The 26,043-nt window shown below is 41.9% G+C and overlaps 1 protein-coding gene across 3 annotated transcripts in view; it reads right to left on the minus strand.

The window, feature by feature from the left end:
- The window catches only part of LOC127654754 (formin-like protein 2), a 188,356-nt gene that overhangs the window by 99,030 nt on the left and 63,283 nt on the right, over positions 1 to 26,043 (minus strand). For all 3 annotated transcript variants that reach the window (XM_052142089.1, XM_052142091.1, XM_052142090.1), the window contains exon 2: positions 1,763 to 1,846. In XM_052142089.1, the coding sequence (XP_051998049.1) occupies positions 1,763 to 1,846 (84 nt within the window). The remainder of the gene's footprint in view (positions 1 to 1,762; positions 1,847 to 26,043) is intronic.

Consider the following 26,043-nt stretch of genomic DNA (forward strand, 5'->3'; position numbering starts at 1 on the left):
CCATTTTGAGACTTTTGGTTTTAAATTAGTTAAAATGGTAAAACTTTATTTTTTGGGATCATATATTTGACTAATGACTACAGTACACTTGTAAGTTTCTAGTTATGGACTAGTTTGGCATTATAAAGTATTTACTAGCCTTTATTGGCTGATTTCTTATTCTTGCTTTATAGCACCTTTACATTTGCTTTTGTCATAACAATTAATTTATTAGCTAATAAGTATGAAGCAAATGACATCCTTTATAGGTTCTCAGTACTCTGTGAATGTGCGGCTTAAAAGTATAAAATACATATAGAATGCACATCAAAGCAGGGAAGGTTAGGGTAGGGATTAGTGTAGGGTGTCTAATAAGTTCAAAAAAAGGATTTAAGAGGCTATTAGGCAATGGTAAGAAATCAGTGAACAAAGGACTAATAAATACCTTTTAATTCCAAACAAGTCCATAACCAGTCCCTTACAAGTCTAATTATTAGTTATTAATTACTGTCTAATGTCTGATCCCCAAAACTAAAGTGTTACTGTTAAAATCAAGCAGTGGCACCTGCAGCTGTCGGCTGTATGCTCTGTGCATACCATGAGTACTCACTAAGCTCCGACTGATCTGAAAATCATATTCCATGAGAATATTTTCCTCAATCATGCTGTGTGTTCCATATTTATGTAGGCTGTGTAGAATCATAATCAACTATATGTGCCAGATTTATGAATGAATCATTATTTAGAGTCAATTCTTTGCAGTGAACTGGCCAAACATGCAAACCAGTCTAAATACGCCATATATGTCTGTCACGTGACAAAAGAACGAATGATTCAGACAACAAGATTCAATCCAGAGGTGAACTTATCTTTCACATAGATTCTCATAATTTGTCCTAGGCTGCATTATATTTTTTTCCTTATTGGGACTATAATCAGTTTGTGTAAGTAGACGTGTTGGGGGGGATTTGGCTATTGAAATTTGTACATTTTTATTTAATTCTGCTCAAATGAACGAAATGAACTAAATAACTTGAATAAAGATTCATTCATTTTGCTAAACGAGACTCAAAGTTCCAAGTCAGTAAAATTATCCGATCTTCTCATCACTAATTTGAACCTGAGAACTCTGACCTCAGATCTCTCGTGAACACACATACTGCTGCTTACCAGACACAATGATTTATATCTATACAGTACATAAATATATATATATTTTTTTTTTCCTCCCCTTTTTCTCCCCAATTTGGAATGCCCAATTCCCAATGCGCTCTAAGTCCTCGTGGTGGCGTAGTGACTCGTCTCAATCCAGGTGGTGGAGAACGAATCTCAGTCCTTGCCTCCGCGTCTGATATGTCAATCCGCGCATCTTATCACGTGGCTTGTTGAGCACGTTACCACTGAGACATGGAGGCTTCAGCCATCCACCGCGGCATCCACGCACAACTCACCACCCGCACCACCGAGAGCGAACCACATTATAGTGATCACGAGGAGGTTACCCCATGTGACTCTACCCTCCCTAGCAACTGGGCCAATTTGCATCCATCAAGTTCCAAGTAAAAAAATAGATAAAGTACATTTGTAAAAGTTACTTAAGCCATGTATACTGTAGTTTATATAGCTAACACATTTTTTAATTGAATTTCCAGCTAAAATAACAATGTTACATTATATAAAATTAGTCATACCGTGAAACAAGATTATGGTCATAGCACACATCCCTCGCATGAACTTAAGTAAAGAATGGCATACTGTGAGAAAGTGATGGACATTTTTTTACCTGGTCACATATGAGTTCCCACTTCTTCTCGTTGTCGTACTGCCGTAGTAATCTTGCTTTGTCTGGAGGAAGGTTCATTGAGTTCTGTATAAAGACACACACAAAGACTGGAGTAAGTACCAAAAGATGTTACAAGGCTATCAGAAAAACAGACAAAACAAGACTGAAAATAAATCAGTCCAGATCTCATAGCTGACATCAGCTCAAAGCTAACCCATATGGACCAAAACCTCTCATTCTAATGTCCATGGTAATCATAGGTTTAGACATAGACACCTTTACACAGACACTGATAAAAAAGCTGATTTTTATTTATTTATTTTTGCATTTCACAGCTCACAAACAAAATTCAAGTAAAGTGAAGCAGTTTACAAGAGGCTTTAATAGTGTCATGGAGTGGACTGAAGTGGAGAAATATGTGCATGTGCTTGTCAGTCTTCCACTGTGTGTCTGTGTATATAATGTGCAGTTTCAGCAGAACAGCAGAGAGAGAGAGAGAGAGAGAGAGAGAGAGAGAGAGAGAGAGAGAGAGAGAGAGAGAGAGAGAGAGAGAGAGAGAGAGAGAGAGAGAGAGAGAGAGAGAGAGACATGGGGCTGTATGTGTAAGCCAGCATCATCTTCCTTTGCACACAGACAGCTGCAAGTTCTGCTTAATGGCACCATTAGATGCATATACTCTAAACATTTCCATCAAGGCAGAAAGCTGTACTTCCTTTAGTATTACAAACCAAGGCATTGGTTTGCAGCTGCTTAACCCTCTGGGGTCGACGGACGCGCCGGAACGTCCTGCTGGATATTTTCATTATTACAGCAGAAACAACTTAAAATACCCTGTCATTTTTGAGTATACAGATAAGTGTAAGACATCATTAGAGACTATAAAGGGTCTACTTTTATTTGTGTACACTCACAATAACAACAAAACCTTGTGCTTTTGTAAAATAAAGACAATAATAAGGGTGAGCTTTCAGCAGTCTCTGTCTCCACGAGCATATTTCAGAAACACGTCACTAAAATGAACTGAAACTCTGCAAATTCTTATCACACACACATGAAACATGTCTAAAGAAAGCTTAAAATGTCTACTTTTAAATAAAATTATTCCAATTTAAAACAAATATTCTCCTGCAATGCAATCTGTTTGAAACAAAGCGATGTACAGTTTTTACCGGTCCATCTCATTATCTGTAATGTGATCCCACCCACCAGCAGAGCGTGCCATTCATATGCTAATGTGCTGAGATGATCAACGCAAATGTATACGCCCCCGACTGTGAGGTTGTAAACACATTTCATTCTTTTTTCTGCGCGTTTGCTACGACACACAGGCGAGAAAGTTCCAGGATATTATGGAAGATTTAACATTTTCGTCAGAAGTAGAGCGGGACTCCGATGAACGTTTGTATTTTGAAGAGAGATTTGATCCAGCTAAAGATACAATTTCAGACGAGCAAGTCATTGAGTTTTCATTAGTTGACATGCCATTTTATATATACATGTACATTAAAATTGTATGATATAAATATGATATGTAATATGATATACAAATTATATGAATGTTTAGATTATATTTTATATAGTGTTTAAAATGCCTCATTATCATCAACAAAACTTGTGCTTGCAAATATGTGTTCAGGTTAAATGAGTAAAATACACTTTAAATATGCCCATATTAGAAAATCACCATCTTATTATAATTTCTGAAGGATCATGTGACACTGAAGACTGCCGTAATGATGCTGAAAATTCAGCTTTGATCACAAATTGCATTTTACAATATATTTAAATAGAAAACTGTTCTTTTAAATTGTAAAAAGAGTTCAGAATATCAATGTTGTTTCTGTATTCTGGATCAAATAAATCCAGTCTTGGTGAGCAAAAGAGACTTCTTTTAAATGGTAGTGTAGGTCTAAAATTAAGTGAAGTCTTTATGTAAAGAAAATACATAGTCAGATTACCTTAAAACTTGATTTTGATCATTAAGTCTCCTCACATTAATTCTCTATCCCTCATTGATAGGCCCAGGGGAGGGTCTTTGTCTCTCAGGTGTAAATGACCTACATATTCATGGTAGTTCACACCTCCTCGCATATTACCTATCAACACTAAAAGTGTCTTACAAAAGTTAAATTACTATATTGTTTTGTATGAATGTGTGATCAGGACGGTTTTCACATCATTTTGTAGCAAAAACTCTAGGCTACAAGATCCAGTTCAAATGTGGAAAAATGTTTAGTATGTGTTAGTCAGTGACTTAAAATGTTAGTTTTTTCAAAAACCACGCATAAACGTTATTTTCTCAAAAATACAAACCTGTACATACATGTTGCTCACATTATTATAGCCCAGTTTGTGTTGAATACAGTGTTATCAGACTTTAGCCATTAATATGTTTTTAAGCAACTGAAAAAAGCACAAATGTCAACTGCTCCAGGGCCCAGAATACCCTCAGACCCCAGAGGGTTACATGCTCAGGGTTGTTTCTAGAGTGCTGCTAGTTATTTGCTATGGATGTTTTGGGTGGTTTCAAAGTGGTTTCTTAATCAAAAGAGCCAATATTCCAGTTTATAGATATAGCTCAGGAGGCGCATTACAGAAAACATTCTATTTTAAGTCTTAAGTTAAGATCTGATCAGTCAAGTTAGGATTTTTCACAAATTCATATTACAGAAGCTAATCCTAACTTGATTTAGGATTCTTATTTTATCTTACAAAATCATATTTTATCTCTAGTTTGGAAATCCTAAACCACCCATCAGTAATCAACTCTAATGGCTGTTACCAAGCAACCAACAATGCATAAATAGCTACAGTGAAGTAAATATTAGATAGAGGAAAATGGAGAAACAAAATCTACGCAATTTAAATTTCAAGGCTGCAGGAATAAAAGTTTGATATCTGCATTATCATATTTCGTCAGTAATTATTTATTAGTGTTGTGTTGTCAAAGCGAACATATCATGTTGTGAAAGTGTTTCCAACATCAAACATTGCTGCTCTTCATGTTGTATCACTAATAAATGTAATGCCATTCTCAGACAGGGCTATAGTTATGATCCACAGTATTGTAATATGACTTTTACTGTTGGTTTTCAAATAAGTTTTCAGTTAGGATGCCAGTGGGGTTGTCCAAAAGTTAGGCCACTTTTCTTTTAATGTTTTTTGCAAGTTAGGATGATTCTGTAATACTCTTTTACTATCTGTAGTTAAAATAAGATAACGCACTTATGAAATTTGATTCTGTAATAGCTTTTGACTCAAATGAGATCCTAACTGAACTTGCCATGTTTACCAAACAGACAAGATAAGATTCTAAAGTTAGGATCTTTCTGTAAAACTCCCCCAGGTCCTTTCTTCAATGTCAGTCTTTAGTGGCATTTACACAGAATGCATTTTGTTTTTAACTGTAATTTTTAAATGTAAACATGCACTTGACAGACGTTTTTGGCCAGTGTGCTGCATTTTTCTGTGTTTTCATCATATTGTGCAATGAGCACCGTAATAAGACAGTATAATGTAAAAAGTATAATGTAAGACCCCTGTTTACTGTTTCCTTCTGCTGTTCTGCATCTGACTGTATGAACAGCCTCCAATTTTATCGTCCAACAGGTGAAAAACATAAGTCAGAGAAAAGTAACAGGAGCTTATCCTCTGTGAACAATGTTTTTTATGCCCGACAGGTGTAAATCCTAAAAAAGGTTTTTGAGGTTTTTTTTACGTCCGAGAAAGGTAAAAAGAGCATATTATGTGAACAGCCTCCAAAGCATTTTATCATCCAAAGGGTGTAAATCATAAAAATAAAATAAAAATCTCTTAAGTCAGAGAAAACAAAGAAAAGCATATTGTACTGATTTTTCCATCCATTTTATCGCCCGGCAGGTGTAAATTGTAAAAATAAAAATCTCATAAGTCAGAGAAAAGAAAGAAGAGCATATTGTGTGAACAGCTTTCAAAGGTTTTTTCGTCCATTTTATCATCCAAAGGGTGTAAATCATAAAAATAAAATAAAAATCTCTTAAGTCAGAGAAAACAAAGAATAGCATATTGTACAAATTTTTCCATCCATTATATCATCTGAATGGTGTAAATTGTAAAAATACAAATCTCATAAGTCAGAGAAAAGTAACAAGAGCATATTTTGTGTACAGCCTCCAAAGGATTTTTTCATCCATTTTATCATCCGACAGGTGAAAATTGTAAATCCAATCTTGCAAGACTGATTAAAATAACAGGAGCATATCCTGTAAGAAAAAACGGCAGAGGATTTTCCCAACTATTTTATCGCTAGACGGGTGTAAAACGTAAACATTTTTCAAATCTCGTAAGTCCAGGAAAAGAAATAAGCACATATTGTTTGTACAGTATCCAAAGGATTTTTTCATCCATTTTATCATCTGACAGGTGAAAATCGTAAATCCCATTTTGTAAATCTGAGAAAATTAACTACCGTATCCTGTATGTAAAGCCTTTTTCATCCATTTTAACACCTGATGGATGCAAATCGTAATATATATATATATATATATATATATATATATATATATATATGTATATATACATACATATATTTGTGCTGCAACTAATCATTGTTTTGATAATCTATTAATCTAACATTTATTAGAACGATTATTCAACTATTCAGCGCTTATTGCAACAATTAATCATTAGCTCTTAACCAATTATTCAGCTTGTGCTCTGACTTAAAAAGTTATATTAAACGTGCTTACTAACAATAAAGAGGACAAAATCATCCTCTTTAATCCTCTTTTAAATGACATTCATTGAATTAAAGGGGGGGGAAATGTATTTTTATAAATGTAATTCTGTAAATAAATTCACTGTAAAAAACCTATTGTTATCAAGTGTTTTTGTCTTGTTTTATATTTAAAATAGTCTAAAAATCCTTAAAACAAGATACATTTACTTCAGAAGCAACATATAAGATATTTAGACTTGCTTTAAGAGAATGTATCTTAAATATACAGTAAGTGTATTTTTCACTTGGTTATACTTCTGCGAGTGCAGTAAAGACAAATTATATTCAAGATCAATTCTCTAAAAGCAAGTCTAAATATCTTATATGCTGCTTCTCAGGTGAATGCATCTTTTTAAAGGATTTCTAGATATTTTTAAATATTTTTATTTTTAATATTATATTCAACATTCTCAAATAACAATTTTTATTTTGCAGTAGCTGCTAAAATGTTTTATGTTGTTTTAAAAGTTTTACATATTTATATTGAAAAACAAGCCAAAACAAAAACAAATCAAAATTTAAGTATAATGGGGCGATGACTTCCTCTCTCACCTTTCTGTTCACTTTAATCCATCTTTAACTCACAAAAAAACAAACTATCTCTTAATAATGCTGCTTATTGCCAATTTTCTTCATGAAATGAAATGCACAGTGACATTTATTATGATTCAATAAATCACGAGCCATCACGTTATAATCTAGCTGCAGCAAGCATGCGCGCTCGAGGGACGAGCATCTCCGCGACAGGATGTGCATCAGCTGGATGCAGTTTCAGTCTCTCCCCCTTAGATCAGGGCATTCACACAACTCATAAAAGAGGCGTTGACCATACAGAAAAATGCCAGTTTCGGAGTTTGTAGTTATTTACATGATCTGCTTCCATATTATTTGAACTTTAATAAAGCTATAACATATTAAATATAACTGAATTTAAGATGTAACGTTGGGGTGTTTCTTTAAAGATGCTTTTCACCCATTTCATTGTCTGAGGACTGAAAATTGTAAATCCAATCTCATAAATCTGATTAAAATTACAGGAGCGTATCCTGTGTGAACAGCATTCAAAGGATGTTTTTGCCCATTTTATTGTTCAACAGGTGAAAATCGTAGGTCCAAGAGTCCAAGAAAAGTAACAGGAACGCATCCTGTTTGAGCTGCCTCCAATAGATTTTTCATACATTTTATTATCCAATTATTTAAAAACCTCAATCTAATCTCATAAATCTGAAAAAACTAACAACAGTGTGTCTTATTTGAACAGCTTCCAAGGGATTTTTACTGTAAAATAGGTGAAAATCCTTTAGCTTTTTTTTTTTTTGTTGGAAATTATCTCCACAATGTACCTGGAAATGTTTATATTGTAACATACAGCACATCTGCACATATGTGCACTCAAACTCTAAACATGTGCTGAGGTCACACCTCCACCTCCCTCTCTTAGCTCTTACACAAGCGCAGTCCCCTCCATCTGCCCTACTTACACACATCAGCTGCATGGAACTCCCCCAAAATACTGCAGTCACCAGAGCCCCATCGGTACCCCACCCATCTAAGCGAAACTCACACCACCCAACCAAACACAAACACATGAGCCCCTCTCCAACTGTGAGCTGATGGCAAAACACGGCCAGGGCTGTTACGTTACAATTTCAATTGGAAAAGCTTATTGTTCAGCAGCTGTATTATTATTCTGTTTGTGTTGTTGTGGGCTGCTCATGTAGTTTTTTCTCCATAAATTTCTAGAGAAGCAATACACACACAGGGAGATGTGTTCATTGTCTTTTCCAGCCTCAACACAGCAGCTGTTGACCAGAAAAAACAACACAAATTCATAAATTCATTCAAAATCTGTATTTACAGTAATGCATTTAAAATGGAAGTATATGGGGCAAGGCACAGCACTGAGTTAAATATACACTGTTAAATACTAAACTGTATTCTGACAGTATAGCCATCAGACTTAAACATTATGCATGTTAACATACCGAAGCAACTGTACCGAAGCAAGCCAAAATCACTTGCTTAAATGACTGGCGTCCTGTTGCTCTGACCCCCATCATTAGCAAATGCTTTGGAAGGTTAATCAGAGATTACATCTGCTCTGTTCTGCCCACCTCTTTGGACCCATTGCAGTTTGCCTACCGCAACAACTGCTCCACTGATGATGCCATTGCATCTACAATACACATTGCTCTCTCCCACCTGGAAAAAAGGAACACATATGTGAGAATGCTGTTTGTAGACTACAGCTCAGCATTCAACACCATAGTGCCCTCCAAGCTTGATGAGAAACTCCGGGCTCTGGGCTTAAACAGCTCACTGTGCAGCTGGATCCTGGACTTCCTGTCAGGCAGACGTCAGGTGGTTAGAATGGGCAGCAACACCTCGTCATCACTGACCCTCAACACTGGAGCCCCGCAGGGCTGTGTTCTCAGCCCACTCCTGTATTCCCTATACACACATGACTGTGTGGCAACACATAGCTCCAATGCCATCATTAAGTTTCCTGACGATACGACAATGGTAGGTCTGATCACTGACAATGACGAAACAGCCTATAGAGAGACGGTGCACACTCTGACACACTGGTGTCAGGAGCACAACCTCTCCCTCAACGTCAGTAAAACCAAGGAGCTTGTGGTGGACTTCAGGAGGAAAGACAAAGAACACAGCCCCATCATCATTAATGGAGCACCGGTGGAGAGAGTCAGCAGTTCCTCGAGGTCCACATTACTGAGGAACTCACATGGTCTGTCCACACTGAGGCCGTTGTGAAGAAGGCTCACCAGCGCCTCTTCTTCCTGAGACGGCTGAGGAAGTTTGGAATGAACCACCACATCCTCACACGGTCCTACAGCAGTACTGTAGAGAGCATCCTGACTGGCTGCATCACCGCCTGGTACGGCAATAGCACCGCCCACAACCGCAAAGACCTGCAAAGGGTGGTGTGAACTGCCAGAAACATCATCGGAGGTGAGCTTCCCTCCCTCCAGGACATCTATAACAGGAGGTGTGTGAAAAAAGCTCAGAGGATCATCAGAGACTCCAGCCACCCGAGTCATGGGCTGCTCTCACTGCTACCATCAGGCAGGCGGTATCGCAGCATCAGGACCCGCACCAGCTGACTACATGTTAGCTTCTTCCCCCAAGCAATCAGACTTTTGAACACTTGATCTCTCACGATCAACAATCAGCACTGCACTTTATTAATCATCATCTTGTATCACACACTGGACTGTCAAATATATTCTCCCCAATTCAACGATTGACTGTATATATATTTAAATATACCCTTACCCATATTTTTTATTTTTATTGTATGTGTATTCTATATTGTGTGTTGTTTACTGTACAATGTATATTGGGTTGTGTAAGTATGTGTACATTTGTTATGTAAATTGTGTTGTGTAAATATGTTGTTTATTGTAATTGGTACTGCTATGTTATTCGGAACTGCACACAAGACTTTCACCTACTGTTGCACTTGTGTACACAGTAGTGTGACAATAAAGTGATTTGATTTGATTGATTGATTTGATAAGACTTGTGTGATAAAAATAATTTACTTCTAAACTGTGTAAAATTCCAATCCGAACTTTCAACTCCTGTCATGACTTTGCAAAGCCGATAAACTTGGTAACCTTTACACAATATGCGCAAGAATACCAAAAAGGGAGTAAAAATCCTTTACATAAGGCACAGTTTTCTGCAATACTAGATTGTGATTGGTCAGTGGTGACCTTAAATATATGCATTAAAAATGTTTTATAATCACAGCAAAACTGTTTTATTGACATTTCCCCTGAGGCAACCTATGTCCTATATAGCTGTGTATCACACTTTCTTTCTGCTCATAATAAAACAATTTAAATTTAAATCAATATTTAATGTCCAAGTATTTATTTTGTAGGTAACCATGTAATACATGGAATAATGAACAGTCAGACAGTCATAATTGCCAAAATAAACCCCTCTAGGTTGATTAGAAACTGTTCAGGGTTTCTGATCACCAAGTTGGGGTTTATTTTGTGAAAATGACTGAATGACTGTGCATTATCCCCAATATAAACATTTTTAGCAGCATGGAGCAAACTACACTTACAGGAATAATGTAACGGATAACCAGATGTTCATCAGCCTAGAAAGTAGTACCACCACTAAAAATTCTATTTTAGACTCTATAGACTCTCTAAATTTACAGCTCAAAAAACACATGTATTTTACAGAACAATTTTTAAAGCACCAAAAATATGAGCTTGACATTTCCTCTCGAAAACCCTCTGAAATGTCTTGCCCCATAGACTTTCATTTTAAGTGCATTGCTGTAAACACATTTGACAGCATGCTACAAATGCTGTCCATGGAACTTTACTCATAATGATACCAGAAAAAGCAAGATGTTTTTACTCCATTCTGAGTCACAACTGCTGTGACCATGTGAGCAAATGAGATCTTGATCTAGCGTCTTTTCAGAAGAGTGAAACACAAAGTTTCTGGCTATGTACTTGTGGAAAAACATGTTGATAAAGGTTGTATAATGAGAAATTATCATAACAACAGACAAACCCAAATCTAATCTACGAGGGCATATGTCTGACAAATGAAATAAAGCTCTGCAGAGTCACAGACACACATTTAGTGGGCAATTTTGAAATTGCACAGATAAATGTGTGTTCTGAGCTGATCAGTCATGCCAGTTTAAGCCAAGCTATCATTTCCTCAGAAAGGAGTGGTGGTGGTGTAGTGGTCTAAAGCACATAACTGGTAAACTGGTAATCATAAGGTCGCTGGTTCGATCCCCACAGCCACCACCATTGTGTCCTTGAGCAAGGCACTTAACTCCAGGTTGCTCCAGGGGATTGTCCCTGTAATAAGTGCACTGTAAGTCGCTTTGGATAAAAGCGTCTGCCAAATGCATAAATGTAAATGTAAACAGAGAGAGGTTTCAATCCAAGATGGCTATCCTGCTTTCAAATGGACTCCAGCAGACTACGCAGCGTGAGCTTAAAGACTGCTGTGTCTTTTTCACGGAGACGTGGCTCAGCGACAGAGTTCCGGATGCCAACATTCAGCTAGACAGGCTCGCCTCGTTTCGTGCCGACAGAAATGCAGCTCTGTGCGGTAAGACTCGCGATGGTGGCTTGTGTGCTTACATCAACACGGAATGATGCAATAACTCTATGCTAGTTTCTAGTTACTGCTCATCGCTGGTGGAGCTTGTGACTGTTAGATGCAGACCTTTTTATTTACCACGGGAATTCACCACTGTTATTATAACCGGAGTTTACATTCCCCCCAGCGCTAATGTTAAGGAAGCGCTCTGTGAACTGTATGGGGATATGAGCGAACTGCAGAATGCTCACCCTGACGGACTGTTTATTGTCGCCGGAGATTTCAATCATGCGAATCTCAAGACAGTGCTCCCTAAATTCCATCAGTATGTGGACTTCACATTGAGAGGGGCGAACACGCTTGATCTTGTTTACACAAACATACCAGGCGCGTACCGGCCGGAGCCCCACCCCCACCTCGGCTACTCAGACCACATCTCTGTTATGCTATGTGGCAGCGGGGGCGTGGTCAAGCGCCCGTCCGGGAGAGAAAAGCGGTAAGGGCGCTTACACCTGAGCTAAATTATACCTAACACCTGTGTCTAATTTCAGTGAGCACGGGGAGAGCGGGATAAAAGTGGCAGCCACAGAACCTTTAGGGAGGAAGAGTCTGACACAAGGAAGCCTACTGTGTTCCTTAATATGTTTAACGGAGTGTGTGTAAAGTACTGTGTATGTGGGAAGTGTGTACATTAAAGTTGCACCTTGAGTTTGAAGAACTGTCTTCTCCTGTCATCCTTGCTGGAAGGTTTTACACTGGTGCCGAAACCCGGGAAAGGAAAATTGGAAAAGTTTATTCCAAGCAATGGAAAAGAATTGCCCCGTAGAGTCCTCCCAGCTGGCGGAGGTCCTCCAATCCCTCGCTGCATTACAACAGGGCCACCAACAATCCCTGCTTGAGCTCCGGCAGGACCAGGATCGTCGGTTTTTTGAGATTATGTGGGGTCAAGCAGAGGACCAGCATGCTATCCGGAGTCTCCTCAGCCAGGAGTCCGCTTCAGCCACAACCGCGACCCCGGACACTCGCGCCACGCTGCCCCTGCCCACGTTACAGAAGATGGGGGCGGCAGACGATCCAGAAGCGTTCCTCGACCTTTTCGAGCGCACCGCTGGAATTTGGGGATGGCCGCACGGCCAGTGGGCGGCTCGTCTCGTGCCACTCTTGTCCGGGGAAGCTCAGCTCGCTGCACAGCAGCTACTGGCAACAAGTCTCCTGGCCTACGCTGACCTCAAGAAGGCCATTTTGCAGCGGGTTGGTCGGAGCCCGGAAGAAATTCGCCAACTCTTCCGGGGTATGAAGCTGGGAAAGCCTGTCCGCCCGTTCGCATTTGCTCAACGGCTCCGGGACGCCTGTCGGAGGTGGCTGCTGGTGGGGGGTCGCGATGTCGAGGGACTGGTCGACCAGGTGGTGCTGGAGCAGTTCATCCAACGCTTGCCCAAGAGAACGGCGGAGTGGGTCCAGTGCCACCGGCCGGCGTCGCTGGAGGCGATTCCGAGGGCGGATGAGCTCTCTCTCTCTCTCCACTTCCCCTGTGTCATTGGTTCAACCCAGGGCTTTGGATTTAGCAAAATTGGCGAGGGTGAGGTGTGTGCATGGGGATGTTCACAAGTATCCCATGGTGACTTTGGCGATTAAATTCAGGGGAAGAAACCATAGTGTGGAGGCAGCGTTTAGTTCCCGCCACACTCATCCGCTAATCTTGGGTACTGATTGGCCGAGTTTTAGAGATATTTTAGAGGGTATCTACGCGGATGAGTCCTGCATAAAGAGGTGTGCGGTGTGCGAAGCTCTGGCAGGGGAGGTGGAGCCGGGGTCGTCCTAGGCTGCTCTGAATGACGAGGGAAGAGGCGAGGTTGCCGCCCCTCCTCTCAGGGAATTCCCTGAGGGGGACTTCCCTCTAGAGCAGTCGCGGGACGAAACACTGAAACATGCTCTTGACCAAGTGAGAGTAATTGATGGTCAACAGCTCCGGCCGGGTGTCGCCACTTCATATCCCTATTTTGCTATGATTAAAGATCGGTTATATAGAGTGACGCAGGACGCTCAAACCAGGGAAGAGGTGACTCAATTGTTGATTCCACGGAGCCGCCGGGAAATGGTTTATATAATCCTATGGCCGGTCACCTAGGGGAACGAAAAACACTTCTCCGTCTAATAGCCCGTTTCTATTGGCCGGGCATTGGCGGTGACGTCCGCAGGTGGTGTGCGGCGTGCCGTGAATGTCAGCTGGTAAACCCACCGGCCACCCCAAAAGCACCATTGCGCCCACTACCGTTAATCGAGGTCCCCTTCGAAAGAATTGGAATGGACCTCATCGGGCCATTAGAACGGACAGCACGCGGACATCGCTTTGTGTTAGTCCTAGTGGATTACGCAACGCGATATCCGGAAGCAGTGCCCCTGAGCAACATCTCCGCACGTAGTGTTGCAGGGGCACTCTTCAAAATAATCTCCCGGGTGGGGATTCCGAAAGAAATCAGGGCACAACGTTTATGTCACGTACACTACGCAAGCTTTATGAACTGTTGGGCATTAAGTCGATTCGCACTAGCGTCTACCATCCGCAGACGGATGGCCTAGTGGAGCGATTTAATAAAACACTAAAAAATATGATTCGTAAGTTCGTACACGAAGACGCTAGGAATTGGGATAGGTGGCTCGACCCCCTGTTATTCGCAGTACGGGAGGTCCCACAAGCCTCCACTGGCTTCTCACCATTCGAGAAGCAGCGCCCGCGTGGAGTGCTTGACGTCATCTGTGAAGCTTGGGAGCAGGGACCTTCGAATAGTAAGAATGAAATTCAGTACGTTCTTGATCTTCGAGCAAAACCCCGCACACTGGGGCAGTTAACACAGGAGAATTTGCTCCAGGCTCAAGAACGCCAACGCCGGCTGTATGACAGAGGTACTCGGCTGAGGGAATTTGCACCGGGAGATAAGGTACTCCTATTACTCCCAACCTCGAGCTCTAAATTACTCGCCAAGTGGCAAGGACCCTTTGAGGTCACACGACGAGTAGGTGAACTCGATTATGAGGTTAAACGTACCGATAGAGGGGGCGCACGTCAAATATATCACCTCAACCTCCTGAAATTGTAGAGGGAAGAGGCGGTCTCTGTGACGTTGGCTACGGTAGTTCCGGAGAGACCAGAGGTAAACAAAAGCCGCAATCTTAACCCCCCGGTTACTTGTGGAGACCACCTCTCACCGCGTCAACTCACAGAGGTTTCCGAATTACAAAAGGAATTTGCAGATGTGTTTTCCCCTCTACCGGGCCGTACAAATCTCATACGGCACCACATCGAGACCGAGCCGGGAGTGGTCGTACGTTGCCGCCCCTATCGCTTACCCAAACATAAAAAGAAAATAGTTCGGGAGGAATTGGATGCGATGCTTGAGATGGGGGTAATAGAAGAATCCCACAGTGATTGGTCCAGCCCGGTTGTTCTTGTTCCCAAGAGCGATGGGTCTGTACGATTCTGTGTGGATTATAGAAAAGTCAATGCGGTGTCTAAATTTGACGCATACCCAATGCCCCGTGTTGATGAACTGCTCGATCGGTTAGGTACTGCTCGTTTTTATTCGACCTTGGATTTAACGAAGGGTTATTGGCAGATCTTCTTGACACCAATGTCCCGTGAGAAAACAGCCTTCACTACGCCATTCGGATTACACCAATTCGTGACGCTTCCTTTCGGTTTGTTTGGGGCACCAGCCACGTTTCAACGACTCATGGATAGGGTCCTCAGACCGCACACTGCTTACGCTGCTGCCTATTTAGATGATATTATCATTTATAGCAATGATTGGCAGCGGCACATGCAACATCTGAGCATCCTGAGATCGCTGCGGCGGGCGGGGATCACGGCAAACCCTAAGAAGTGCGCGATTGGGCATGTGGAGGTACGGTATCTGGGGTTCCACTTGGGTCATGGCCAGGTGCGTCCCCAAATTGATAAGACCGCGGCGATTGCGACTTGCCCTAGACCCAAGACCAAAAAGGGGGTGAGGCAGTTCCTGGGGCTGGCTGGCTATTATAGAAGGTTTGTGCCTAATTATTCGGATGTCACCAGCCCGCTGACTGACCTCACTAAAAAGAGGGCTCCAGATCCGGTCCAATGGTCGGAGCAGTGCCAACAGGCGTTTACGCGGGTTAAAGCCGCACTTTGTGGGGGGCCGCTTTTAGATGCACCTGACTTCTCTCTCCCTTTTCTATTACAGACGGATGCTTCAGACAGAGGGCTGGGGGCCGTACTCTCGCAGGTGGTGAAGGGGGAGGAGCACCATAGAGGAGTGTCTGGCCATCAAGTGGGCGGTCCTCACACTCCGATACTACCTGCTGGGGCGGGCCTTCACCCTCTGCTCGGATCACGCCCCACTCCAATGGCTTCACCGCATGAAGGATACTAACGCCCGGATCACCCATTGGTATCTAGCCCTCCAGCCTTTTAAATTCAAGGTGGTCCACCGACCGGGGGTGCAGATGGCTGTCACTGACTTCCTGTCCAGAAATGGGGGAAGAGTGGTGGGCAGGCCGCATGGCGCCCCAGCCTGAGTCGGGCGGGCATACATTAAAGTTGCACCTTGAGTTTGAAGAACTGTCTTCTCCTGTCATTCTTGCTGGAAGGTTTTACATGCTAATTCCAACAAACAGACAGCTCGTCAGATGCACAAAACCGCTCCAGAAGCAGGTGAAAACCTGGCCAGCAGGAGCCATCTCTGCTCTTCAGGACTGTTTTGAGTGTACTGACTGGCACATGTTCAGGGAGGCTGCAACATATGGCAACTCTACCAACTTGGAGGAATACACAGCATCAGTGACCAGCTACATAAGCAAGTGCATTGATGATGTCACCTTCTCCAAGACCATCACCACACGCTCCAACCAGAAGCCATGGATGACTGGGGAGGTGCATGCGTTGCTGAGGACCCGAGACCCGGCCTTCAGGCTGCCCTAAGAACAGCAAGGGCCAAACTGTCCCGGGCCATCAGAGAGTCAAAGCACGCACACGCCCAGAGAATCCACAGTCACTTCCAGGACAGCTGCGACACACGGCGCATGTGGCAGGGTATCCAGGCCATCACCAACTACAGGAAAACATCAGTTCCCTGTGACAAAGATGCCTCCCTTCCAGATGCGCTGAATGACCTCTACGCTAGGTTTGAAACACAGAACCACGTGGTGGCGAGGAAGACCACCCCTCCTCCCAACAACCAGGTGCTCTGTCTTACCATGGCTGATGTGAGGAAAACTCTACGTAGAGTCAACCCACGGAAGGCTGCTGGACCAGACAACATTTCTGGCAGAGTGCTCAGAGGATGTGCAGACCAGCTGGCAGATGTTCTTACCGACATCATCAACATCTCTCTGAGCAGCGCCATAGTTCCAACGTGCTTCAAGGCCACGACCATCGTCCCCATGCCAAAGAAGTCTTCAGTGTCCTGCCTCAACGACTACCGCCCCGTCGCACTCACACCCATCATCATGAAGTGCTTCGAGAGGCTCGTCATGAGGCACATTAAGACCCAGCTACCCCCCTCATTAGACCCACTGCAGTCCAAACCGTTCAACCGTTGAACGGTTTGGCATATCGTCCAAACCGTTCAACAGATGACGACATTGACACCACCATCCATCTGACCCTCACCCACCTAGATAAAAAGGACTCATATGTTTGAATGCTGTTCATAGACTTCAGCTCAGCATTCAACTGGATCCTGGATTTCCTGACTGGGAGACCTCAGTCAGTCTGGATAGGGAACAGCATCTCCACCACCACCACACTGAGCACTGGGGGCCCCCCAGGGCTGTGTGCTCAGTCCACTGCTGTTCACTCTGCTGACTCACAACTGAGCAGCAATGCACAGCTCGCCGATGACACGACCGTGGTGGGTCTCATCAGCAAGAACGATGAGTCAGCATACAGAGAGGAGGTGCAGCGGCTAACGGACTGGTGTAGAGCCAACAACCTGTCTCTGAATGTGGAAAAAAACAAAAGAGATGGTTGTTGACTTTAGGAGAGCACAGAGTGACCACTCTCAGCTGAACATCGACGGCTCCTCTGTGGAGATTGTCAAGAGCACCAAATTCCTTGGTGTTCACCTGGCGGAGAACCTCACCTGTTCCCTGAACACCAGCTCTATTACCAAGAAAGCCCAGCAGTGTCTCTACTTTCTTCGAAGGCTGAGGAAAGCACATCTCACACCCCCCATCCTCACTAGATTCTATAGAGGGACTATTGAGAGCATCCTGAGCAGCTGCATCACTGCCTAGTTTGGGATTTGCAGAGGATAGTGAGGACAGCTGAGAAATCATCAGGGTCTTTCTTCCCTCCATCAAAGACATTTACAAAAAGCACTGCATCCGCAAAGTAACCAGCATTGTGGATGACCCCACACACCCCTCACACAAACTCTTCACCCTCCTGCCGTCTGGCAAAAGGTACTGAAGCATTTGGCCCTCACGGCCAGACTGTGTAACAGCTTCTTCCCCCAAGCCATCAAACTCCTCAATACTCAGAAACTGGACTGACACACACACACACACGTCCTGAGTTGCACTTTAATTACTGTCACTTTATACCTGGCTGGTACCTCAATAACTGCTATGTGCATAGAACACTATCTCATAGTATGTTATGTTTACATTTGGCAATTTTAGAAACTGTCATCTTTTTGCACTACTGTGTACTGGTCGGCGCTGCACCATCTCTCACTGTGCCTATTGTCCTGTTAATAACAGTGTAGCACTACAACACTACTAGCCAATACATAAACACTTAAATAGCACATCCAGTTTAGTTTATCGGTCATATTTGGAGACCACAGTTGCCATTAGGGAAGGACCACTGATATATAAATAGACCTGAATCACTGATGCAACATTAAACTGCCAGCAGGAGGTGAAGCCACAGGAAGTGTTTGAGCGGCCATCTTGGTATGCCCAAACTCTCATAGAGCATCAATGACTGACAGGCGAAAGCACCCCCGTTTCAACATCTCTGACCTATGGATACTCCGGATACGAGTTGGATTTTGTCCTCTAGCGACAATCATGTTTAATGTTTGATTTGCTTGTTATGGATAATATTTGTTACGAGGGAGAAGATACATGCAGAACGCGATGTCAGAGCATTCATCCGACCCGGTGTTCAGTCTATCAGTGCAGCACAACAATCACCAAATGAAGCAGCAGAACTGTCCACAAGTTGTAATATTAAGTAGGAAAAGCTGTAATATCTGCTTGTTTAAGGTGACAATATGTCGTACCCCCAAACGGGACTTAAAAAAAGTCTAAATAGCCTTAAATGCCCGGGATTTGCTTGTTTTCACATTGAAGTACTCTCTGAAGTCTGTTTAATTCATTGTCCTCCAGTTGAACCCATATCAGTTTAATTTTAACCAGCTTTGCTTTGCGTGTCTCCCTCAATCTCAGTGCCCACTGCACATGCCCAGCACATGCCCACCTTATTCAAGAGTGTTAGGAAAAAGGCACTTTTTGATAAAAACATAAAACAAGTAACTCTGAACAAACACTTCGATGATCACAATAAATAAGTCTGAAAATGTCCTGTGTTGAGAGCATCATTCACAGACCTTTTTGCTTGGTAAGCAAACTAAAGAGGGTCTAGCAGGGATCCAGTGATGTCCTTCAGGTAGGCCAAAACCAGTCAATTGACTTGACCACATATGACCACATACACGAGAGCGACAGGTCTGTAGTCATTAAGTAAGGGAACTTATGAAGTTATATTCAAATGTGGAATCATTTATTCACTACAATGCAGAACCTTCTTATATAAGAATGATGTTTCCAGGAACAAATTCTTAGTTAGGCAACTGATGTCACTTCTAACTCTGTGTAGTTTTGGTCATTTTGACCTTGGCAGCTGATGATCACCTGTGTTTAAGTGTGTCCTTTGGGTTAGTCCTGACCGCTGAAAAATCCAAATAACCACCTACATATCTACCCCACCCTGGCCCATACACCACTAAACACAGCTCTGACAATTTACCCTGCATTAACAGCAGAGAACATGAATAAGAGCGAGATATACTCGAGAAAGAAAGAAAGAAAGAAAGAGAAAGAAAGAAAAAGAGACAGATATGACTTATCTAGTTTGTCATAATGAGTCATCAGAGAGGGCATAACTTCAGTCCATCCATTTATCTCTCCGGCAGTTCTATAACCTCACAGAAAGAGAATACTTGGACACATGCTACAGTTGCCATGAACTCTACACATTTTGATAGGAGTGTAATTAGAGTACTCTGGCAGATTTTCAAAAATATTTTTTTGTCTTATAATGTCTTATCCCACACACCATTAAGTGTTTCAAACTAAACATCACTGCTGTGTTTAGTCTCAGATGAGACCTGTGCTGTGTTTTATTTGTAGAATTCTAATGAATTACAACACATTGTTACTGGCCCAATAAACACAAGGGCCATAATCACCAGTCACATGTTAGAGGGCTGTTTCCAGATCAGCTTTTGTCTTTAAAATTATGATGCACATTATTTGACATTATGAAATATATAACCAAAGGCTGATGACCAAAGAGACCATTAACAGTCTTACAGTCTCTAATATCTTATTTTGTAATACAAACTGCCAAAAACAACTTGTTACATTTCAACACAAGCTGCGTATCCATTCAACTATTTTTATGCGTATTTTGAAAATGTGCATAAGAAATACTGAATGGATACACTTAATGTGCGAATGAACTCTTAAAATTTGCATAAAACGCAATGCGCTAGAAGGAGTTGGATGTTCTAGAGTTTCGTATTAGTTAAAATGCTAATTAAAATGATGGTAACGGCTTATTCGTATGAACGATGATGTGTCATGGCCATTTGCAAGGTGGTCTTGCTTACAATGAAGGTCTCACCTACAACTCGGTACTCGGCACAAGTTGCAAGCTTGTAAAGCACGATGGCAATGCATTCGTCGGATGGTATAGGTGTGTGAGAGCTTGATGTTACTGGCTCAACGAAAGGCCTGACCATGGCACACAATTCTTCAAACGTAGCCCTGGTTAGTCGAAAGGCTTTACCCACAGATCGTTGTTAAAGTGGGTCCTCACAATTCTCCAGAACTGTTTTGAGCACGGGCGCTTCCAAGTATATGGAGGCTGTTGGCGAATGGGAATAGCCATTTGAGCCCTCATTACAGTGGGTATCCATTCAAAATTTGCTTTCTACCACCACGATCAGCACGTGAATGGGTCATTAGCAGCTCTATCCAACAAAGGGGCGCTAATCGAATTTCAACAGGTCAGAACTGAATGAGCTCTTTCTCCCAATGTAGCAATCATTAAGTTGGAGGCAGTAAGGGCAAACTAAAATTGTTTTGCCAACTGCAATAAAAAAGAAAAAAAGTGGAGAAAGAAGAAGAACAACAAACTTAAATGTCCCTATAAAATTTAGAATACATTTTAAATTCCTTCGTACAAAGGTCGTAATGGACAAGGACCTAATTATATTGCCAGTTAATTATTTCCCATCAAGAAACTTAAGATCATCAAATGCAATAAACCTTTATTGGAGGTTCCCAGTTACAGACAAATGAAAATCGGTGATGCGGCCTTTGCAAATTATGCACCAAAATGGTGGAACACACAACCATCAGATATTAGGGAAGCTACATATTTAATATTTTTAAAAGAAAGTCAAAAATATTTTTACTCTGGCAAATAATTAGTTACTCTGAATTGTGTTTTTCATAAATTGCCTTCTATATTTTTTTGCATTTTTTTTAATATATGTGTTGTAGCTGATTACTTTTATTATTATGGTTGTCCTTCATATGTTATAGTATTTAATATTGTATTTTATCTCTTATGTTTGATGCACGTTTTTTTTTATTGAATGTGATGTTGCTGTTGATATTTGACAATATAATTTGAATGTAAAGCACTTTGAACTGCATTTTATGCCTGACATTGCTATATAAATAAAGTTTATTTTATATTTTTATTTAAAAAAAAAACACCACAACATTTATTTTCTGGTCAAATGCTGCATTGGAGGCAATTGATGAAGACTTTACTGCAGCATTCAACATTTACGAGAACGTCCACACATTGGAGAGTTATTTGTTAGCATTTATTCATTCACAATTTATTAGAGAGAATTATCATTTGTAAGTATTTTTATACATATGCACAGACATTACAAGCGAGCATCATTAAACTGCATATTCAAACAATAATGACTTCTGTTAAATAACTGTTAAATAATTGTTACGTGCTAGCATGTTCTTCCCTCCCCTTTCTGTTTATTGGATGCTCTGTTTTCTTCCCTCTGCTGTTGGTTTCTTCCTGTTTCCTGCTCTCTGCTATCCTTGAGTTTTAGGTGCTGCTATTGGTCGGAGACAACCAATCATCGGCTGTGGTTCTGATATAAGACACTCGGGAGAACGGAAGGGAGGGGGCTTGGACTGTTTGTTGGTTCGTACTATTGTTGTTGTTGAGAAGTACTGACTTTGTGGTGGTTCGCTTGCTTGTCTTCCTAGTATAAGTGTGTTTGCTCACTGAGGATTGTTCTGATCTCAAACTGGCACCAGCCCGGAGAGAAGAGAAAAGGGAAGTACGTCACGTGACCTACATTGAACATAAATGTAGAAGTACCATTGTTTAACTCACTAGGGAAGGAGCATGTGTAACTTTTGTTTGGTTAGTTAGTGAAGTTTTAGTTATGGCGTTTCGACGCTGAAGAACTTTTTATTTTCTTTACACTGTTTTCTTTTCAGTGAGTTTAGGGGGGGAAATTAGTAATTGAGTGTTTTTGGTTTTGTTGTTTTGTTTGTTTAGCACCGCTCATTTTCTTTCTCTCTGTGGCTTATTCTTATTATCATTTATTTTCTTTAAACTGTTAATAGCTGTAAATAAGTTGATTTTGTTTGTTTTCATTTATTCATTGTGTGTATTGAAAATAAAGCGAACCACCTGTTTGCAGTAACTTGCTGTCAATGATTCAGTCGCCCACAATACTCCCCAGAGATCAAAACTGTAGGAAAGTGTTTAAATTTTATTATGTACGTCTTCCTCATACCTTTAACCATCTGGAGACGTAACATAATTTGGGGGCTCATCCTACTCGTCTGGGATACTATTTCTCAGTAATGAGGAAGATCCGGTAGTTGGCATAAATTCCTTGTTTTACTCTGGGAGTATTTGTGGTGGATGGACTCAAGTGACTAGTAGGGTTGTCAGTATGGTAGCATAAAGCTTTGTGTAGTGTTTTGTTCGTAAGCTTCGTGATGTCTGCGTATGCACAGAGATTTATTGAGAATCCGTCGTTAGACTTGTTTAATAAATGTCGTAAAGTTGATCTTTTGGCAATAGCTGAACACTTCCAAATCTTGGTTCGTCGGCAGTCATTGAAAAAAGAGATTCGAACTGTCGTTTTAGATGGTCTTTCGGCATTAAATGTTTTGAGTGTGCCTGAGTCGGTTAGAGAAGCAGATCAAATCAGTGAGGGAATGACGACACGTGAGCTCGCGGAGGCTGACAATGAGGAGGTTATGCTTGTTCAGGCGGAGGCTGAGGGTAAAACCGGCTTATCCCCATTTGAGCCATTCTCCCCGTCTACATCGGGTTCTGGTGGGAGCGCGCACATAAAGGTTTGTCTTGCTCGAATACGCATGGAGGCGGAAGACCGAGCTCAAGCTCGGCGAGCTGAAATTGGTCTGCGGCTTGAAATCCGGCGGCTTGAGATCCAAGCTGATAAAGAAGTGAAACTGCGCCGTTTGGAGTTAGAGGAGGGGAAGCTCTCATCTAGGTCCACTGGCCTGCTTGCTTTTGATCCAGTTGGCCAAGATTCAACAGAGCGTGGTTTCTCTACAACTGCTTTTGATGTAAGTAAAAACATTTCATTGGTGCCGTTATTCAGGGAGATGGAAGTGGACAGTTATTTTGGTGCATTTGAGAGAATTGCTGTTTCGTTAAATTGGCCAAAGGATGTATGGACATTGCTGTTGCAGTGTAGGCTTGTGGGAAAAGCCATGGAAGTTTTTTCTACTTTGTCTATAGAAGATAGTCTGAAATATGACATTGTGAAAGCAGCTATTCTGAACGCATACGAATTGGTGCCGGAAGCTTACCGACAGAAGTTTCGTAATCATAGGAAGAGTAGTAATCAGACCTTTGTTGAATTCCCACGTGAGAAGGGGGTTCTGTTTGATAAGTGGTGCGCTTCGAGTCATGTTAATGATTTTCCTTCCTTGCGTGAATTAGCGCTCCTTGAAGATTTTAAAAAGTGTTTGCCTGAACGCATTGTTTTGTACTTGAATGAACAGAAGGTGATGAAACTGTCTGCGGCTGCTGTACTAGCGGACGAGTTTACGTTGACTCATAAAAATGTGTTTAGTAGTACCATGCGTTGTGATAGAAATGGTTCTACATTTCCGCCGTATACGGCAACAACTAAAACAAGGGTAGAACCAGCTAAAGAAAAGCGTGAGTGTTTTTATTGTCACAAAATGGGTCATATAATTGCTGATTGTATAGTACTCAAAAGGAAACAGCAGAATTCTTCCAGTGCACAGCCTGTTAGTTTGGTTAAAACAATTCCAGTATCTGTTGACTCTGTTTACCAACCATTTTTGTTGGAAGGTTTTGTATCTTTCAGTGGCCAACCAGATGATCAAGTTGTGATTCGGGTTTTGCGAGACACTGGAGCTGCACGTTCATTTATACGTGGGGATGTGCTGCCATTTTCAGAGAAGTCCTGTTTGGATTCCAGTATCCTAGTGCAAGGTATTAGCATGAACATATTGAAAGTGCCACTGCATCGTGTGTATTTACAGACTGAGTTGGTTGCAGGTTTTGTGGACGTCGGTGTGCGACCTGCGTTGCCAGTGCCTGGTGTTAAGTTTATTTTGGGCAATGACTTGGCTGGGGGTAGAGTGTTGCCAGTGTTGGAAGTGTTGGATAAACCTGTGGTTACTTCTGTTACAGAAGATTTAACTTTGAAGTATCCTGAGGCTTTTCCGGCCTGTGTGTTTACTCGTGCTCAGATTAAGAAGATGGGGACAGAGTTTACATTGGACGACACGTTTATGTGTATAGACAGTGATGTGGTCGGCGATCATGTGCCTCAGGAAACAGGGAGAGAAAAGGTAGGTGATCTGTTATCATCTTTACCTGTTAGTCACGAAAAGTTAATCAAAGCTCAATGGGATGATACAACTTTAATGAAGTGCTTTGATGCAGTGTCTGATGTTAAAGGGGATACAACATACTTCATCGAAGATGGTTTGTTATTGCGGAAATGGCGGCCTGGAGTAGTTGATGACGTGGAGTGTTCTACTGTTTGTCAGGTAGTTGTGCCTGTAGAGTATCGTGCACATGTGCTTTCACTCGCCCATGACCATGTTATGTCAGGACATCTAGTGGTGACCAAGACATACACTCGTGTGTTGCGTCATTTTTTTTGGCCTGGGTTGAAAGGGGATGTTGCTGATTATTGTCGAACATGCTCTACTTGTCAGGTTATGGGAAAGCCAAACCAAGTAATTCCTCCCGCGCCATTAGTTCCAATTCCAGTGCTCGGTGAACCTTTTGAGCACGTGATCGTGGATTGTGTCGGCCCATTGCCGAAAACAAAGACTGGACATCAGTTTTTGCTCACGATGATGTGCGTGGCGACTCGCTACCCAGAAGCAGTGCCTTTGCGGAAAATTATGGCCAAAGCGGTCGTTAAGGCATTAGTAAAATTCTTTTCTACTTTTGGTCTGCCTAAGTTGGTACAAACAGATCAAGGCACAAATTTTATGTCGAAGTTGTTCACACAAACTCTTAGTTCACTGGGTGTCCGTCACCGTACTTCCAGTCCTTACCATCCAGAGAGTCAAGGTGTGCTCGAGAGATTCCACCAGACTCTTAAGTCTATGTTGAAGAAATATTGTTGGGAGACAGGGAATGAGTGGGATGAGGGTGTGCCACTTGTTCTTTTTGCTGTTCGTGAAACCACTCAGGAGTCCTTGCGGTTTAGTCCAACTGAACTGGTTTTTGGACATAGTGTCCGAGGACCACTGAAAGTTCTTAAGGAGCAAATGCTTGGTCTGGATGACAGTTTGAGTCCCACAAAGAACATTCTTGATTATGTGGCTCGTTTTCGTGAACGAGTTCATGAAGCCTGTGCTCGTGCCAAGGAAGCACTTTCTGAAGCTCAGTCTAGCATGAAACAGCATTTTGATAAGGCAGCAGTGTCACAATCATTTTCAGATGGTGATAAGGTGCTTGTGTTGTTACCAATTATGGGGTCTGTGTTGTCTGCACGTTTTGGTGGTCCTTACGAGGTAGTGGGTAAACAAAATGACACGAATTACATCATTAAAACACCTGATCGAAAGAGGCAGAAACGTGTGTGTCACATTAATATGCTCAAAGCTTATCATTACAGGA

This window comes from Xyrauchen texanus, chromosome 14, assembly GCF_025860055.1.
Source record: "Xyrauchen texanus isolate HMW12.3.18 chromosome 14, RBS_HiC_50CHRs, whole genome shotgun sequence".
Taxonomy (NCBI): Eukaryota; Metazoa; Chordata; class Actinopteri; order Cypriniformes; family Catostomidae; genus Xyrauchen; species Xyrauchen texanus.